The sequence below is a fragment of the Dermacentor silvarum genome, chromosome 7 (assembly GCF_013339745.2).
Source record: "Dermacentor silvarum isolate Dsil-2018 chromosome 7, BIME_Dsil_1.4, whole genome shotgun sequence".
Lineage (NCBI taxonomy): Eukaryota > Metazoa > Arthropoda > Arachnida > Ixodida > Ixodidae > Dermacentor > Dermacentor silvarum.
Genome location: NC_051160.1, coordinates 42,033,641 through 42,052,819, shown reverse-complemented (window position 1 = coordinate 42,052,819; position 19,179 = coordinate 42,033,641). Strand labels below are relative to the sequence as shown.

General features: G+C 46.4%; 1 protein-coding gene across 1 annotated transcript; it reads right to left on the bottom strand.

Moving 5' to 3' along the window:
* Window positions 1–313: 313 nt before the first annotated feature.
* LOC119457942 (uncharacterized) lies at window positions 314–15,832 on the bottom strand. The gene is made up of 3 exons (XM_037719716.2): window positions 15,473–15,832; window positions 5,994–6,109; window positions 314–1,519 (listed from the first exon to the last, which is right to left on the bottom strand). The coding sequence occupies exons 1-3, from the start codon at window positions 15,546–15,548 to the stop codon at window positions 1,379–1,381; spliced, it is 333 nt and encodes a 110-aa protein (XP_037575644.1). The 5' UTR covers window positions 15,549–15,832; the 3' UTR covers window positions 314–1,378.
* Window positions 15,833–19,179: the final 3,347 nt, after the last annotated feature.

Sequence of the window (19,179 nt, the reverse complement as noted above, 5' to 3'; positions counted from 1 at the left end):
CCTAATTGACACGATGCATAATGCAATGTAATGAAATTATGACAGCACTATGACTTCTTTTCACTATTCTCTGCACAGTGTTCGAATAATACCAATGCTGTTCTGAGCTAGAGACAGCAACATTCAAAGTCTTGATAGCACCAAGGTTGCAAACGTCTACACTTTTACACTATGCTCATTTTAAGCCACTATCAATGTGAAGAATGCAATGGTAACAATACTTATGAGTACATATGGTCCACATAAGAAAACTAGAGCAAAAGCACAGCAAGAGGGTGATAGTGCAGGTAGCATTTTATTATCTCTGCCACCTAAAAAGCCACCAATTCCACCAATGGATTTTCATAGGAACCCTGCGAAGTTGAGTTACTAGAGCGCACTCTTTCACTTTTGGAGGAAGGAAACCTGGAGGGAGAATGATTTCATTCAACCAGCGTTCACGAGCCGACACTGCATAAACATTCCCCTTCACTTTTTCTCTCATCCATGCCTACAAAAGTAGGCCTAACACATGACCCTCTGCTCAACAGAGTCAGCCCACTGTGCTTGGCTCCTGGTAGGTTTTTATCGATGCATACTTGTTTGGGTACTTTGCCAACAGCTCTGTGCACATTTCCTCCCAGTGTGCTAGCTTCGGTTGTTTATTGCAACTTGTACGTTTATTGTCATTATTGGAACGAGCTAGTGTTGCATCGTATAGCTGTTGCACCCGTTGTCTTAAACAGTGTGAGCCGAGTGCGGCGGTAAAACGCACTAAAACCTACCTTGATGAGATCACGTGCAGGGCCAACATTTCCTGGCTTCAATTTTATCACGTGATGCTCCTTCCTATTTTTTTTCCTCCATACTTTCATTCCTTTCATGGCTGATCCGTGTAATTTAAGTGTGATTCAGGATCATATACATAGGTTGGGGCGTATCCTGGTGACTGGGTACATAGCAGTGTGAAATCACAAATTCAAGCGTTTACTTCTAAAAAATTTGTTCTATTTACTACTCTCCTATTCGCATTTTATTTGTCCTTAATAGTGCGGGTCCCCTCGGTGCTATTGCCTTTCTATTTTGCTTATGGTGTGGGCTTATTTCAAAACAACCTACAAAGCAGAAATAGCAAATATGCTTACGTGAAGCACAATAGCAGCGCTAAATCAGGTGGTGAGAGTTTCCTCCTTACTCTTCTAGCTGATTATCTGAAAGCTGACTGATACCGAATTGGGTGTCTTTAACTCTGTAATCCTGCTCCAATTTATCTTTGAAGGGAGAACAGAAGAAAAAAAGAATAAGGAGACCTGCAGGTGTCACTCGTTTCTTGGTACAAAAATATCGGCAGAATATCTGTAGACATTGTTCAAAACATCAGCATGCTTTGTTTTCAAAGTCAGACGTGTATGGCTGCATAACTTGGCTCGGTCCGGCTACTTTGGGCGGATGCATCGACTGGAGTACAGTTGCAGACTCGGCACCCTTCTTGTATCTCCACGGAACATTCCTTGTTATCAACCTGGATTGGACATTTTACCTGGAACAGGAAAAAATGCGCACTGAATTATTATCTTCAGTTCAAGTGAACTAGATTTTTGCCACCAGCAGGGACCTTCAATGCTTCTGGGCGCATATGAGTGAATTTGCAGCTTACGCGAATTGATATGAATTTACAGCTTACATGAAATTGTTACAATGTTTATGAGGGTTCGCAGTAGCCCTACTCATAAATTAGTGGTATATTTTAGAACGGTGTTTAAGTTATAATCGTGGCCGCTCAATCAAAACGCCCGTTCTTATCGTGCGGCCGTTGTATAATACATCAATGTAGTTCGCTTTAGGTGTCTTACAGGTGCAGGTTATGGAACTGTGACATCTTTATTTATTACTGAGTTACAGAATTGAAAACTTGCTACGTGATCTTCTTTCTTGCAATTTTTAACAATTTTTGTAAAAGAAAGGACCGCCTAAATGAAAAATCTGCTACGTACAGTCATTAGAGTTTAATGTTTTTTTTTAAATGCCACAAATCTGATCAACATCGGTGTAGTGGTTGCCGAGAAAAATGATTTCTCTCTTACCATGTATTAGAATTATTCGAGCTTTTGTAGTAAATTATACACTCCCACAATACAAAATAAAAGGAAAGCAACAAAAAAAAAAAACGCTCTTATCGTGAGAAAGGCTTAGCAAGTCAGAAAAGGCGCGAAAACCAAAGACAGGTGCACCAGCTCGCTGTGACATCACAGATTTAGACGGCATCTACTTGGGCCTAATTAATTTTGGGGGGACTATACTTCATTCTAAAGGAGCCAAACGAGTGAACTTCGTAACTTTCGAGAAATTCGACTGCGACACAACGGCCTGAACGCGAGTAGATATTGTGATATCAGTGAGGTGACGCTGACGTATACCGGCACTGGAGTTTCGGCACGAAATAAAAAAAATGGGACTTTAGCTTTCATTTTTGATTTCTAGCAATCGACATATTGCCTCGAAATGAACGAAAATGAAATTCTCTGAGAATATACTCTTTCAGTCTAAAATGATTCAGCGTTTCTCTTTAGTGGTTCTTTAAGATTTCGATGCATATAAAAGGACGCTAAAGAATAATAGTAAGTTAATAAGTGTAAGTAAATTAGACTTCTGCGATAGCATAAATGGCCACAGTTACCACAAGAGGAAGCTTGATAAGCATGAACAGATGCACAAAATTTGCAGGACGCTTAAGCTTCGCCTTTAAGAGTGGAATGCGATAGCATTCAAAGATACCCGACTGTTTGTCAAGCTTCCCGGCAACTGCAGCTTTTTTCTGCACCTACGCCTCGGCGCTCTGCTGCCGAGGAGGTGAGCGCCATCTAGATAGTGTTTTTGCCAGGAATACCGATCAGGGTGCGCCGCTGTACGAATGGTAGACATTCTGAAAAAGGGGTTTGTGTTTGAGTTTCCGCGTAACAGAGTTTCTGCGACATGGGGCCCTTAACGCTATAGCATTAAAACGAATGATGAGTGGGCAAAACTTCCGTGAAGTTCAGAGGCTCGCCGTAATGTACGCCTCAGTGCGGCTCTATAGCAGTGATGTTCCGTGCAAGAAGTATTCCCTTTTTTAGGAAATTTTCGGCCACAATTTTGGACGAAAGGGAAGAGGGAATCTTTGTGCGATATTGCAGGGAATTTTAAAATTGATGATGTGAATATTAGAATTATGCCTTTGAGGAAGCCGTCATTGTGACAAACACAGCACACACCCTCTTCAGTGCACGAACCAAATTTGGAATCGGTCAGCTTCATGTTCTAATAGGCTTTGTTGTTGAAAAACTGGTGTGCTGTTTTGGTACAAAACGTGAACTACAGTTTGTTGCGTCAATATTAGTTAAGGTGACTGACTCAGAATCGCTAAAAAGCTGCGAGCCAGCAGTAGCACATTGTAGAGCTCTGTCTACGCGGAAGATATGTCGGGAACGGACATTAGAAAGTGCCACATTAGCAATCGAGTTCTCACATTGCTGTCCGGCCGAGATCCTGAAAAAAAAAAGTTGTGTTTTTGATCATAGACATGTATATATGGATGTGTGTTTGATGTGTGTGTGTGTGTGTTTGTGTGTGTGTGCGTGCGTGCGTATGTGCAGGGAAATTTACGGGAATCTTTTTTAGAGTAATGCAGGGAAAATTGTTGCAAATAGGGAATTTTCGTGCATAGGAATGGGAATTCTTCTGCAAGGTATGGAACATCACTGCTCTATAGTTGTAATCATTTAATGGCAAATGAGGACAACATTGCCATCTAAAGGAACCAAATAGTCAACCGATTTCGACATTTTTTTCCTGCACTATAATGACCTAAGTAGAAGACATTATATATTGAAATACGTCGAGTTACGTATCACTCGGGGCGTTTACATGGACCCGACGAAAACGGGTCGAGTCCTCTGCATTGGCGGGTTTAGATTTGCCTGTCGTGCTCATGTAAGCGGTATGGCCGCGGTCGGGCTGATCGAGCGTCGTGTCCGGCTGAGCCAGCCCGATTGCACGAGCCAAGTTGACCCAGCCATTTGAAGCGCACATAGAGATCGAAACTCGGACGGTTCGCGAGGTCGGTGGCATCGGGTCAGCGGTGTCGCAAGGTTCTCGACCGGTCAGTTACGAGTTCATGAACGCTGTCGAATTGGGCTGTCTGAGCCTGACTTCTGACCTGATCGATCCCGGCGCTACTGTCTTGTTCATGTAAACGCATTGCTGTGCCAGCACCCATGTTTCTGTGCGAAATTCACTTTCAGCTTCTTCGTTAAGAAACAACTTTTTCCTCTAAATGAATGAAAATAGAGTGTTGAAATAATTTGTTATAACAGTCGAAGCCGACTTGCTTTGCTCTCTGTATGGAGCCACATTAAAGAACAACAGGTGGTTACAATTAATCTCGAATCACCCGCCATATGGCGGCCCTCATACTTTATATAAAGCATGATCAAGTAATCAAATATTCGCATGCCCAAATGTGTCACAAGATATTTAAAATTAATAACTCTTTAATGTCTCACCTTACAGCGGCACAGATCGAAGTTGACTGCGCACGTCAAACCTGGTATAATTTATAAACTGCATCGCTCGATATAGCGGCTTTAATGAATGCTCAAATGAAATTTTCAAATCAGTTCCAGATGTCTGCTGCGTTATCATTTCTGAACGTGAGATGACGCTGGGGATCAATTGATGAGGCCTCATGTCGGCCAAGCCTATATATAGTTTGTGCTTCACTTATCCGACTTCAATGCTTGTGTGGTGGATATTGCACGTGCACTTGACGGTGTATATATATATATATAGGTACCTTGCGTTAAAGTTTTCCACTGCTACAGCAGTGCCAGATGGCAAAACGGGAGGAACTCGATGCGCATACACTGTAAGCCCGACAAGAATGTTCGAGATCTCAAGCTGCCGAAGCGCGCATGCTCCGCATAACTTGGTATGTTTCGCGATCGAAATCCGAAGCGCAAACATTCTGAGCTTCAGCTTGACAAAGTTCAGTGCGTTAACACTCGAATGAGCATGGGTCGTTGTTTGGAATGTCGTTTCGATCATGGTTTTCACATCCCTAGTCGATGGTATCGGTGACACCGGGGCGATAAATTATAATGTCGTCGCAGCGACTTCCGGCCGGGTGCATGCTGCCTATATGCAATATGTAGGATGTTCCTTTGTTTGTTTTTAGCTGCACCAAACTTTTAAAACTCTCCTGTGGCAGATAGCCAGAATTCTACCCCTTGATCTAAATTACTCGATGAGGCGGACATTACTTCTACGAAAAATCGAAATGCTGAATTGAATAATTAACATAATTACGCTAATGAACTATGTAATTACTTTACGTCACATGTATCAAACTTTACGAATTGTAGCTAGTGAATATGCATGGCATATCGACTGGGGACGAATTCTGAGGATGTCGCTGGTTTGAATGAATGAACGGTTTATTTATTTCTGTAGACATAAAGAAAAACGAAGCCAAGCTAAAGGCCATTCTGCCTGACGGGGCTTTTTTGACGGGTTTCGAGGTATGTGACGTCAAACTTGCAGTAAAAATGCCCTGTTGTGGCCCTAACTAAAAAAAAAGAAAGCAATACCACGCTGGTTCATGCATTGAAGCACAAAAGTAACCAACTGGAGCGCCAATGCACTTCGTCGGACACTGACAATTAATATTCCGAAACGTACTGGTGTTGTCCTGAGAAGTCGTTTCAAGTCAGTTTGCTTTGCATACTCACTAGCTACAATTCGTAGATGGAAATATGGGCCCTAAAGTAATTAATTTAAAATTTAATTACCGTAATTGTGTATTTATTCAATTAAGCATTTCTATTTCTCGTATGATGAAAGGCCGCCTCATCGAGTTATTTAGATAAAGGGATAGAATTGGGCTATCTGCCACAGGCAACTTTAAAAAATTGGTGCAGCTAAAAAAAAGCAGCTTGTATAGTAATACAGTCTACAAAACTCCGTCATGATAGTCTCACCTTTGGGCATTGTGCCGGTGGTATGCGTTCGTGACACATGCAGACCAGGCATCCGTTGTCGTCTTTAGTGGGCGCGCAGTCGCACTTTGGGTCGGGCGGGGGGCACGTTGAGGAAGCTGGAATGGGCACCGATAAGTGTAAGTGGTTTTAACTTTCTCTGGGTTTGAGCTTTCTTTATAATGCGAGAAAGCTTTACTTTCCTCAGTGTCCTCTGGTGTTAGGGCTATGAGGCTGCAGCACATTTAGCCATATCCCTCTAGAGTTGGAGTCCCACTTTTGGGGGCGGAAGATGGGTCTTGGTAGGACGTAAACCGCAGTGCGACGTATACGTACTACGTGCAGTGTTAAGGAAGCACTTGTGAACAGGGGACAGAAAGGAAGATAGAAAGAAAACTCGAATATTTTAATGCAGAGGGAGTACTTTAATTATCAGTGTGAAGTGATCAAGTGTTTCTGTTCGGTGTCCTGGCCCCTTTACCTACATGTGCAACTCGTCAAAATTTTTGCAAATTTTCTCCAGAACGCACCGCGTCCATTCTTTATTGCCTGAGCACGTGGTGACCCACCAACGGCAATATGAAAATTAGTGCGGCGTGCGTGCAGTGGCGTGAGTGCGTAGACGTGTTAGCACTTCAAAAACAATTTTTTTTTTTGCGTTTTATTGTGCGCGCGCGTGTGTGCATTATACTCTTATTCCTGTAAAAACCATATGTAACGCGTCCCAGTTGACCCGCTGAGTAGAAGCGAAATTGATGCGAAGCAGCCCCGGGCGCAGAGAATCCTCGCGGTGCAATGCTTTTTTTTTTTTTATTCTGCCTTTACTGCTTTATTTTCAAATCTTTTTCTAAAATCACTTTGGGATTCCTACGACTGTATAACCGACGGGGACTGGCGCGCCACCGGATAACAGGAAAAAAACAAATATATAATAGGCGAGTGAGCCCATAACAGCCTATCGCTGTAAAAAAATAAAGAAAAAAAAAAACCTTAACGAACAAACAAACAAACAAAAATAGACAACAAGCCAAGCAAACAAAGTGTTGCAGTAAATACAGGTAATCAGTATCTGCCCTAAACGAAGCCACTGAGGAAATCAAACCTGTCGTGGTAGCCTAGTGTTTACAGCGTTGCACTGCTGATGTCGAGGTCGCAGGTTCAATCCCATCCGTAGTGACCTCATTCCAATGGGGGCGAAACGCAACAATTGTAGATTTACGTGCGCATTAAAGAACCCCAGGTGGTCAAAGCTAATTCGGAGTCTCCCACGGTGACGTGCCTTATAATCAGATCGTGGTTTTGGCGCGCAAATCCTCAGAATTAAAATTTATTAGTATCTTTTGTAAGAAAAAAAAGATTGTCGCAGTTTCACCCGAAAGGCCGAGCATCAATTGCGATAGCAAATTAGTAGATAGCTATACGGAGTAAGGATAGTATTTTTATCAGCTGTATTAACTTGGACATGCAGCAGCACCAGCAACGCGCAGAACTGTTGTCGACGCCGTCGGCGTTTTGCCCGCGTTCGCACCGAACGCGCGCGGCGTTTTTATATAAATACGCATTTGGTGCCGCAGCTAAACGTCGCCCCCCCCCCCCCCTCCCTCCCTCCCTCCCGTCCCCCCACGGCCTTTCGCGCGATAGAAGTCGCGTTTGCGCTCTATATATGGTGATTGTTAAGTAGGAAAGAGGCGCTTAATTCTGCAGCCCTTCAGGAGCTTCAGGGAGCACGGCGCAGAACGCGCATTTGCTCTGCGACGTGTGTTCGCTCGACGCACGTTCGCTGAAAGCGCGCGTCCCTCGCTCCCTTTCACTCGCACATACAGCGTCCGGAGCGCGGCGACGATTTCATCGCCGTTAACGTCATACAGAACCTCACGGCGACGACGACGCCTACGGCAGAAATCCGCTTTAGAGTGTCCATATAATTGCTATCGCAATAAAAATGAAAAGAGTTGCTGAATAGTATAGTCGTTTCTTCATGCCGCGTCAGCTTCTGAGGGTGCGTAATGAGAGTTCACCGTCCTTCTGGCGAGCTTTTGAGCAGGATACGGATATGCGACGGGGAGGCCAACAAGAATTCCCGGAGTAAGCCGCGTTCATGCAACTAGTGACTTTGTTTCTTTTGACAGAGGCTGTGCGCCGCTTTGTTTTCGTCAAAGCTGGAAGAGAAGCTTGAAAACGCACACCACTGCGGATGCATGCTTCAGTGCTCTTTGTTCAAAACAACCTGTAAGAGACTCGGGCTGACGCGGGTCCAGCGCGGATTTCTGAGTCAATAACACAGTTATTTTTACAACGGAGCGGTCTCGTTGTCGTGCGCAACATCGTCAAGCTTGGAGAGCGTCAGATGGGAGAGAGTGAAAGCAGAGCATAGGAGGAGAGGAGGTGCAGAGAGAGACAGACAGAGAGCGAGAGAAGTAAGGAAAACAAAGTTAACTTTCTTGGCGAGGCGGGATTCGCGAGGCGTTTCCCGATGCCACGGACCACGAGGTTATACACTTCGTATAACTTAGCATATCACTCGACATTACTTCGTATAACTTAACATCGGTTCGCATAGCCATGACCAGCTAGGAACTGATCAGCTCCGCTGTGTCTTAAGCCTTGCGCCACTAGTGCACGCTACCCCGATTTTTTTTTTTTTTTTTGTCTCTGTCGACTGTGAGCAACTCGGTAACGAGACCGTCGAACCCAGACCTCTCTCTGGTCGCCTATGACGGCAAGTCATCATGGCGAAGATCTGGGGTCCGATGGGGGAAGATCTGGGGTCCGATCATATTATCATTGAAATGACACTGCATGCTCAATGCAAAACCACCAGAATTCAGCGCATAGTTGATTGGAATCTCTTTAGATCCAGCAGGAGAGACAAAGCCCCTCCCAACGACTATGGCGAGTGGATAGAAACCCTCTTCTCCGATGTCTCTGCCTCCACTAAGGAGACAGAGACGGAAGATTTCCCAACCATGGACAGTCACTTAGCGCACATGTTTGAGGCTAAAATGGCTCTCAAAGAACGGTGGGTAAAGGACAAACTCAACAGGTCACTAAGGAAACGCATCGCCAAGATCAATGCAGAAATTGCCTCGTACTCCAATGTGTTAGAACAGAAACACTGGGTCGAAACGTGTGACAAAGTCGACGGGCAGATGAGGGTGGGCGGCAAGTGGAACTTGCTCAAACACCTTCTGAAACCCACCGACACCCGCGCCGCCCAGAGATCGGCCATCGAGAGACTTGCTCACCGTAGCAAAGATTGGGTCATGAACGATCTCGCCGCAATTCATCTGCCGCCTGACACCATCTCATCCACGCTGCCGCGCGGCTACGCCGGAAGTGATTCCGGCGAACTGGACTGCGACATATCGGAATGGGAAGTCAGGTCTGCACTTCACAAACTCAATAGCACCTCGGCGCCGGGCGCTGACCGCGTCACGAACCGCATGCTCAGAAACCTTGACGACAAGTCGGTCACCTTCCTGACCGATCTTTTTAACAAACATTGAAAGAACGGCTCGTATCCACAAGAATGGAAAGACGCCACCGTCATACTGATAGCCAAACCTGGTACGAAGTGCACGACAGAGAATCTTAGACCGATCTCACTCACATCGTGTGTCGGCAAAATTTTCCAACATGTCATAAACGATAGGGTCTCTAAGCACATAGAGCGCAACGAACTCTTCCCACCCAACATGGTAGGCTTTCGCCCACACTTATCAACACAAGACACCATGCTTTTAATCAAATCGCAGGTCACCGACGCCTCCACCAGAGATCCAATAGTCATTTTGGCTCTGGGTCTAAAAAAGGCGTTCGATACCATACTTCACGATCTCATCCTGGAAGCCATCTCCGAGCTTGGTCTCGGTATAGGCGTTTCTTTGACTTCGTTAGGCAGTTCCTGTCAGGCAGAACGGCTACCATCAGGCTAGGGGAGTTGGAATCAGACAAGTTCCAACTAGGCAACACTGGTACCCCGCAAGGGGCAGTGATTTCGCCCCTTCTCTTTAACATCGGTATGACCGCTGTCGCTAGAGAGCTCGATAACAACAGCGACATCGGCTCCGCCGTCTATGCCGACAACATAACCGTTTGGTCCCGGGGCGGCTCGGTGTGCCACGCTGAGAGTACGCTCCAAGAAGCCGTACGTACGGTCAAGAAACACCTTTCTCGTATGGAACTCACACTATCAGGCAACAAGTCCGAGCTCCTGGTCTACCAACCCATCCGCATGGGGCGACGTCCTAAAGGGTGGAGACCGACCGCGGAGATCGAGATACACTTGATCACTAAGAACGGCGCGGAAATCCCCCGCAAAGACACCATACGCGTGCTAGGCATGCTTATCTCGGAGAACGGCAGGAATGCAGCTACGATACAGAAGCTGCAACAGCACACCGCTGCCACCGTTCGGCTCATTCAACGGATCTCGGGCAGAAGAGGAGGCATCAAGGAGGACTGTGCCAGGCAGTTTTAAAGCACTTTGATCCTGCCTGTACAGGAAAATGCCAGAACTGTGCGGAGAAGTCTTCGGACATCTTCCACATGGTGTGGGCATGCCAATCAACCCCGAACATCACCCCAAAACCAAACCCCACCCGAGAGGACTGGGAGGCAGCCCTGCTCGGCTGCTCCGACCTGGCAAGTCAGAAGGCCCTGGTCGACCGAACACAAGCCGCGGCGGCCGCCAATGGGCTCCTGTAATGCGGAGCCCACCTAGTCAGTGTGAGAGGTGGCCCCCTCCGGGCCACCTCAAGCTTCCTCCCTGTACATTAAAGTTTTTCAGACAGACAGGAGGACAGCCTCCTCCGGCTATTCCATGCCTTCCTTCTAAGCGATGTCAATTACGTCGCCTCCATGCACGTCTGGAGCGCTGCCGAAAAGGCCAAACTCGAAGTCCTTATTAGACAGACTGTCAAAAAGGTCTTAGGGCTCCCTTCTAGAACGAGTACCACAAAGCTCGAGGCGTTGGGCGTGCACAATAAGCTCGACGAATTAATGGAAGCGCAGCACACTGCCCAGATTTCCAGGCTTTCGAGCACTGGAGCCGGCAAGGCGATTCTGAACAAAGAGCAGGCATCACCTCTCCCCTGACTAAGGAGAGAGCAGTTCCATTGCCAGACACCGTAAGGTCGACGATCACGGTTCATCCACTTCCACGAAACACGAATCCAGTACATAATCAGGGTAGAAGGAGAGCGCGGGCTAAAGCCTACCTCTCTCAGCTAAACAGCAGAAGAGAAAACGCGCTTTTCGTAGACGCATCTCGTTCGGGACCAAATAGCTTCGTGGCCGCCGTGGTAGACATGAGCGGCCGCACCGTTAGTGCCGCCTCGGTAAGGACCAAGTCCATCGGGGTAGCCGAACAAGTCGCCATCTCTCTGGCGTTAACGGCTTGAGATCCATTACGTGGCCGCCGTGGTAGACATGAGCGGCCGCACCGTTAGTGCCGCCTCGGTAAGGACCAAGTCCATCGGGGTAGCCGAACAAGTCGCCATCTCTCTGGCGTTAACGGCTTGAGATCCATTACTCATCTTTTCTGATTCTATGACGGCCGTCAGGTCGTTCGACGCCAATCAAATCTATTTGGCTGCTCACAGCATTCTCACTCACAACAAAGTATTTTCTCGCGAGTTGACGTGGTTTCCCGCCCACATGGGTGCGTCCGTCGACGGCATCGCCAACCCCAACGAACTGGCTCACGCTCGGGCGCGAAGACTCATTCACCGCTCCGGGCAAACGAGCCCCCCGCCCACTGCGGGGGAGGGAAGTGGCGGTGGCGCCGACAGGGACCCGTTGACCACCTTTCACGACATAACTTCGCATTGCAGACTAGACATTAAATCCTTCACGGATCCGCATAGAGGCAGGAGATAGCTCTCCGACTCCTCCAGACTGAATCCTTCCCGTCGCCGGCCACCATGACCATGTACACGGACAACTTCACCTAACTGCTTGGCATGTAATCAACTCGCAACCTTTCCTCATTTGATGTGGCGGTGCCCCCGCTTACGCGTCTCCACAAGGAAGCATCACGTCAACGAGACGGACTTTTTCCAGTGCATCGCAAGCTCAGACCTTGCGCACCAACTCCGGGCAGTCCAGGGAGCCTGTGAAGCGATCGTTCCCGACCCCTTCGCGGGCGATGCCCTCAGCGGGTTCCTAGGAACCCTCTTCCCAGGACGCAAATAAAGTTCATCTGTCCGTCTGTCTGTCTGTCGACTTTGAGCAGACCTCTCCATTAAAATCACCGCCCTAGCACTCCGTACAGATGGTTAACCAGCGAAGCTGAAACGCGCGGCCCCGCTCTTCATCAGTGGGTTAATCCCGAGGGTACTACAGTGTAACGGTACATTAAAGTCTTTCTCAGTTATTGGTTACGTACGTCTTTGTGTTTCTTAATGAGGTTACATACACGTTCGGCTGCGATGGAGAAAACGACGTCACTGACGGTATGCCCGTTGTCGCATCATGGCTCGATCATATCCCCTTAAGCTAATCCCCCTTGGCTAATACCCCCGTAAACGTGGCCCCGTAAACGACGACAGAAGAGAAGTGAAATTCTGCGCTGGAATGATGAGCGGCAACGGAGCCATCTGTGGAAGACGACGACGACGACGCTCGAGCCATTGCTGATGATGATAGTTTCTGCGTACAGGCGACAGACGGACGAATCGGCTAGCGATATACAGCTTCGCCCCTTCCCTCTGTACTCGTGGTCGGCCATTTTGTTCATCTTTCTTTCCCTAGATGTACCCTTTCTCTAGCGCAGAATATATATACTCGATGACAAGCTGATTGAGTACAAGGTCCACCCACAAAACCGCACTGCAACACTTGTCCACTGCACTTCCACCCTTCAAAACGTATTTCCCTAGGGACGCCAACACCGAAAAGAAGTGCGCTTCCGCCGTGAAGTCATGGGAATGACCGTACGTAATTTGGTGGCGCACCTATTCAAATTATGTTTGAAACGAACGGCGATGTATTTGTCACAGCATTCTTAAGTGGTCACCAATTTTGCAGCTAGGCGAATGCAGTACTGACCGATGTCTCTGCCCTTCTTATCATTATGTTTTCTCTCTTATTTACATATGTGCATTTTGTGTAAACCCTTTATGTAATACCCCGCAATGGGCTTTTAAGGAAATGAAATGAAATATTATGAACGTACTCAAGGTGGCTGCATATTGGTGCATTGTCTATCTTTTTCCGGTGACCGTTCTTCACAGGCTAGAACTGTTTAGAACTGTTACGAAGTTATCGCTAGGCGCGACACGCGCCTACATGTATTAGAACTTCGCTGAATGTTATCGCCGATTCTACGTAGTGAAAGAATCTTATCTATTTAGATTGCGTGCATACGACGCAAGTAGTGGTGTACATTCTGGAACGTACGTGAGCACCATCGGTTACGTTGAAATAACTTCCCGTATACCCCCTGTGTACCATAACCTTAAAAATGCAAGAGTGTAGGTGAAGATTAAATTAAATTGTGGGGTTTTACGTGCCAAAACCAGTTCTGATTATGAGGCACGCCGTAGTGGGGGACTCCGGAAATTTGGACCACCTGGGGTTCTTTAACGTGCACCTAAATCTAAGTACACGGGTGTTTTCGTATTTCGAAAACACCCGTGTAGGTGAAGATTAATATGCAGAAGACAAAGGTAATGTTCAACAGCATGGCAAGGAAACAAGAATTCATGATCGCCAGTCAGCCTGTAGAGTTTATCTGGGTCAGTTACTCACACGGGGACCCTGACCATGAGATGGAAATTTACAAAAACAGTAAAAATCTGTTTGAGTGCATACGGCAGAAACTACCAAATTCTGTCTGGGAGCTTACCCGTGTCGTTGAAAAGAAAAGTGTACAATCACTGCATTCTACCGGTGCCACCTACCACACGATGTTACGCCCTCGTATCTGTGTTTAAGCAAAGAAAATCGTTTTTTTTTTAAAGAAACACGAAGATACGGTTACTATATCCAGACATGAAGATGGCTGCCTTCCGCATCTAAATGTGGTATTTATATTTAACCGAGCAAGCAAGTAGGCAAAAAAAAAGAAGAAAAGAACGGCTTTTTGGTCTGGTTACACCATCACCATCAGCAGCATATTTTTATGTCCACTGCAGGACGAAGGCGTCTCCCAGCGATCTCCAATTACCCCTGTCTTGCGCTAGTCGATTCCAACTTGTGCCTGCAAATTTCCTAATTTCATCGAACTACCTAATTGTCTGGCGTCCTCGACTGCTCTTTCTTTACCTTAGCACTTATTCTGTAACTCTAATAGTCCGCCATAATATTCTGTAACTCTAATAGTCCGCATTACATTACCTGCTCAGCTCAATTTTTTCCCTCTTAATGTTAATTAAACTAAATCCTGGGGGTTTTACGTGCCAAAACCACGATATAATTGTGAGGCACGCCGTAGTGGGGGACTCCGTATTAATTTTGACCACCTGGGGTACTTCACCGTGCACCCAATGCACGGTACGCGGGCGTTTTTGCATTTCGCCCCCATCGAAATGCTGCCGCCGCGCAACATTTGATCCCGCGACCTCGGGCTTAGCAGCGCAACACCAAAGCCACTACGCCACCACGGCGGGTCCTTCCTAATGTCAACTAGAATATCGGCAACTAGAACATACGCCTCAGAGGGAGACAGGCGCCTCCAGCCAATCAGCATATCAGCGCAGACGAAATGGACATGACATGGACATGTCCACTATACGTGGACACTTGCAGAATACCTCCTGGACGGCAAATTCAAGAGACCTGCTGTCTGCAGTCAGAACAATATGCACGTGACGCCACATTGCGAACGAAATCGAAGCCGGTCGCACGAAGATCGTTCGCTTCACCTGCTACGACCATTACGAAAATAGATCACTACCTTTTCTGTGTTCTGTGAACTTAATGTACAACCCTTCCTAATGATCCCGTGTGAGAATCACCTACCCAGACTTCGCCTAAGGATCCCTCAGCACGAAATTATTTAACATGAATGTGACTTCCATTATGTGAACTTCAGGGAAATCTTTAATATATTTTTAGTCTTCACTACTTGAAAACTCCCCTTAAACAAGGTTTCGGCCCAGTTAAGTGCTACACGTAGCCATTTTGTTTCCAATATATTTTAGACTTCTTGTTCCTGCTTTTCTTTCTTTTAGAATATATATGAAAAGCTGTCGTTTTGTCCCTATCTACGTGATCTCATTCACTTATCTCAAAACCAAAAGAGGAAGAGCCCCCCCCCCCCCCTCCAATAAAAAAAATAAATAAATAAAGGAGATGCGACACAGGCATTTCGTAGTACGCCCTTCGCGATGCAGTACGTTCAGATGAGTGAAAGCGGGAATTTTATACACCGTGAATGTTGCAGACCGTGAATTCATGACACGTTGTAATGAGAGCCACAGAAAGAAAACGTCGGCGAGTATATCATGGCAGAGAACTTCGAAGAAGCACTCACGTACCTTCCGTCTGCTCACTGGTCGTTCCCGCAACGAAGCAGCCTAGGAGGATCACCAGACCAGCCGCAATCATGGCCATGTCTGCGACCTTATAAATGTCCAAGAGCCGTGTCGGCAAGAAAACTAACGATTCTTCAAATGGCAGACCAAATGTATTAGGTCTACGGCGTATTCAGCGGACGACAACGAAAGGTCCGAAGGTGTATGCAGACGACAACGACAAAGAGATGGCCTGGCACGGTTGTTTTTGGGCACGAAACCGCTCGGCTCCCGTATTTTGCACTGCTCTGGGACCAGGTCGGCAAAAGGTTTACTCGGCACGGTGCTGTGACGCACCACAGGAAGCACGCTGTGGGAGAACGTTTCCGCCCTTTCGTATTCTGCACGATCCCGTCGGCGTATATATGCTTTCGACGCCTGGATGCTTTCACTTTGTTCACCCACGCGTGAAGGTCTTTGTGTGTGGGCGTCATTACGGGGCGGCTCTACAGAGTGCAGAAAAAAAACAACTTTGGGAGCCACGCGAACAGGATCCTCCACTACGTGTCGCCACCGTCGGTTCCTCTTACTAGATGTTGTCACTCATTTACCGCTTGTCCTTTTTCAGCCACGTTATGTCGTGACTAAAGCACGCTGTGACTCAGGTCGCTCGGCGACATACGACTGCGTAGATGCATGCGAGCGCTATGGAATCTGGTTCCGTTTTTGGGGCGTTACAGATGGCGGATTCTCTCGGCTGGCTCGCAGATACAGCGACGGTGCGGCAACACGCCATTTTGGTAGCCATTGTATGCATAGAATGCGGTGCTTCGACATGCGTTTATTGTTACAGGCTTCGCGTATTTCGCGAAAACACGCGTCTCTTTCATACACGCGTGCATAAATTCCCGTGGGCGACCGAACAATCTCATATTAGTTACGGTGGTTTCACCAGAGAAACGTTCTGTACTAGGTATTTCTGCCGACCACTGTTTCATATTGCGGATCAATAAACTCTAGACAAAATATTTTTGCCAATCGCGCTGCCTATAGCAGTGGCGGAAGCCAGAATTAGCCGTTCGTCACCCCTACGATTACTAATTAACTTGTTGAAATAAGCAGCAGACTTCAGCGACTAGACAAGACGGGAGTAGACTAGAAGAGCCACTCGCCAGAGCAAGGCTTACTCACTAACGAGCTGCGTGACAGAATATCATAAGTAGAAGACCGCTCGATGAACCTGAAACATCTGAGCCGAAGAAGGTGACATTGAAAAAATATTGACCAATCGGAAGCTTGTATGGTATGGCGCTATCTCCTGCTTGCTATATTTGAAATGACTCAGAACCGACTGATCCCCATTCTTGTAAAATTTAGCTGCTGGTTCTGCACTCAAGGAAAACGACTGTTTCGTATATTCCCCGGGTTGAGTTTTTATGTAGTCGTATTGTACTCTCTCTTGGAGATTCGGTACAGTATTAACGTCATGGGAACGCTTGCCGGGCTGTCTATGGTCAAAATACATTGTCAAAATACAAAATATATTGTCGAAATACATTGTCAAAATTTTCTTACGTTAATGAAGCTTTTCGACATACCTCACAAATCATTTCTCCATTCTAAAATTGTTAAATTCAAGATCTAAAAAAAAACATGATTTCTAGAATTAGCGTTAGGCCCCATGTATGTGTGAGATTGCCTTTCTTAAATTCCCTATTTGTTTCCCCACTTTCCTTTGCTTTTGCATGGCAGCAGACATCAGCGACTTGACTAACGCTCGTCAGAACAGGACGAGCTGCTTTTCTTTTACTGATGATTCATTTTCTTTGTACAGGATACATTTTCCCCCTCCTAGTACCAGCACACCCATGGTACAGTGTACTAGAAGTATTTTCTAGTACACTGTACCCGTGGCGAGTTTGTGCCATTGTCTGCGGACATCGTCGTCGCCATCAAGACCCCGCCGTGGGTATGCGCAATAGCCTTAAAAGTTTGAGTAGAAGAAGTAGAAGAAGTTGGCTCTCACATGATCGTTCCTTCAGTGGGCTCTGCTACCAACGTGTCGCGGTATTTTCTCGCGGTTTCAAGCGACGCCGTCGCTGAAGAGCTCCTCAACGGGTCCCTCTGGACGCATTCCCGCTAAAGGGCAAGTCGGGAGCTCATTTTCACTTCTTATACTTAGTATGTGCAGTGGTTCGTGAAACCAGTTGTCCGAATCCGCTTGTGTGTCATTTGTGCCTCCGAAGTGTGTAATCTCGCAAAATTTTACTTGCGAAAGCAAGTTACACCTAACTTAAAAAAAAAAAAATCGCTTGTCGCATCCAGTACAATTCTACTCCTTACGCTGGATTATACTCCAAGTGGAGGACATTATTTGCACGACAAGTTGAAATGCGTTATCATTATTTACCAAAATTTAGCTAATTAACTTCTGAACCAAATGCTTTACGGCACGTATTACAATTTACAAACTGTAGCCAGTGAGTTCTCAAGGCATATCCGCATCAAGAGATGCACGCCCCGAGAATGTGCGACGGAATACATTGCCGTTCCAGTTATATTTCTGCTTCAACGCTTAAAGACGCGTTTTATTTAAAAAATTAATGGGACAACAGTGCATTTTTTACCGCACGTTCGCAATGTAAATGCAATATGTGCCTTAAGATAATAAGGTAAAAAATTACGGCAGAACGCATCTTACGACGACCGTCGAAGGTGGTGGGATTAACATTCAATCAATTTCGCTATAATCACAAAGTATTGCTGACGTCCCGTTTAGTTAAAATTTGCAGTGTAGTCTTTCTGAAACTTCCGTTGCTTTGCATGGCTACGTGCGACATACACTGCCCTTGGTGTCGGCCCACTTTGCTACAACGATGGCATTACCCCGATGCCGTGACCACGACGGTATGAACATGGATGGATCATACTGCCTGACGACAATGCAATGACTACGATGACATGCAGAACGGCGGCATAATCGCGATTGAATGACGACTGCATCGTTACGATAAAATGACTAAGAAGGAATAACGTCGATTGAACGACAAGGCGGTATCATGACGACGACGCCATGAAGTAAATAGATAGCATTTCTGAAGTGATGATGACAGTAAAGTGACAGCGTGATGATGACGGCACGAGGACCAGGCTATGACGATGACAGTGTGACGAACGATGGCATGACGAGAGTCGGATGACAAAGTTAGAATGACGACAACCGGACGACCGCGATGGCATCACGAGCACATGCATATTGTGGGTCAGGGTGGTAGACAACCAAGGCCACTGGGTCAACGCAAGAGGCCAGATAGATAGATAGATAGATAGATAGATAGATAGATAGATAGATAGATAGATAGATAGATAGATAGATAGGCTCACAACGCCTGAAGTAGGCAAACAATGCTAATTGCATTAAAAGGCTGATAAGTGAAATTTAGTCAGTCTGTCAATGAAGTAGTTTCGATCTTTGTGCAAGTAATGTCCGCCTATTTGAGTAATCCATTTCATTGTGGAGATTTGATCTATACGCCGCAGCGATTTTCGAAAAATTCATGGGTCGAATTCACAGATGTTTTGGTTCGTGAGTGCCCTGTGCCACTGGCCGGACACCTTCGCTATAATAATATTGTTACGGGAAGGAAGAAGCGTACTTGCATTTGCAGATGGGTTTTAATGGCTGCGTATAGAGAAGCGAAACCCAAAATCTTCTTCGTCGTCTCCCAGGC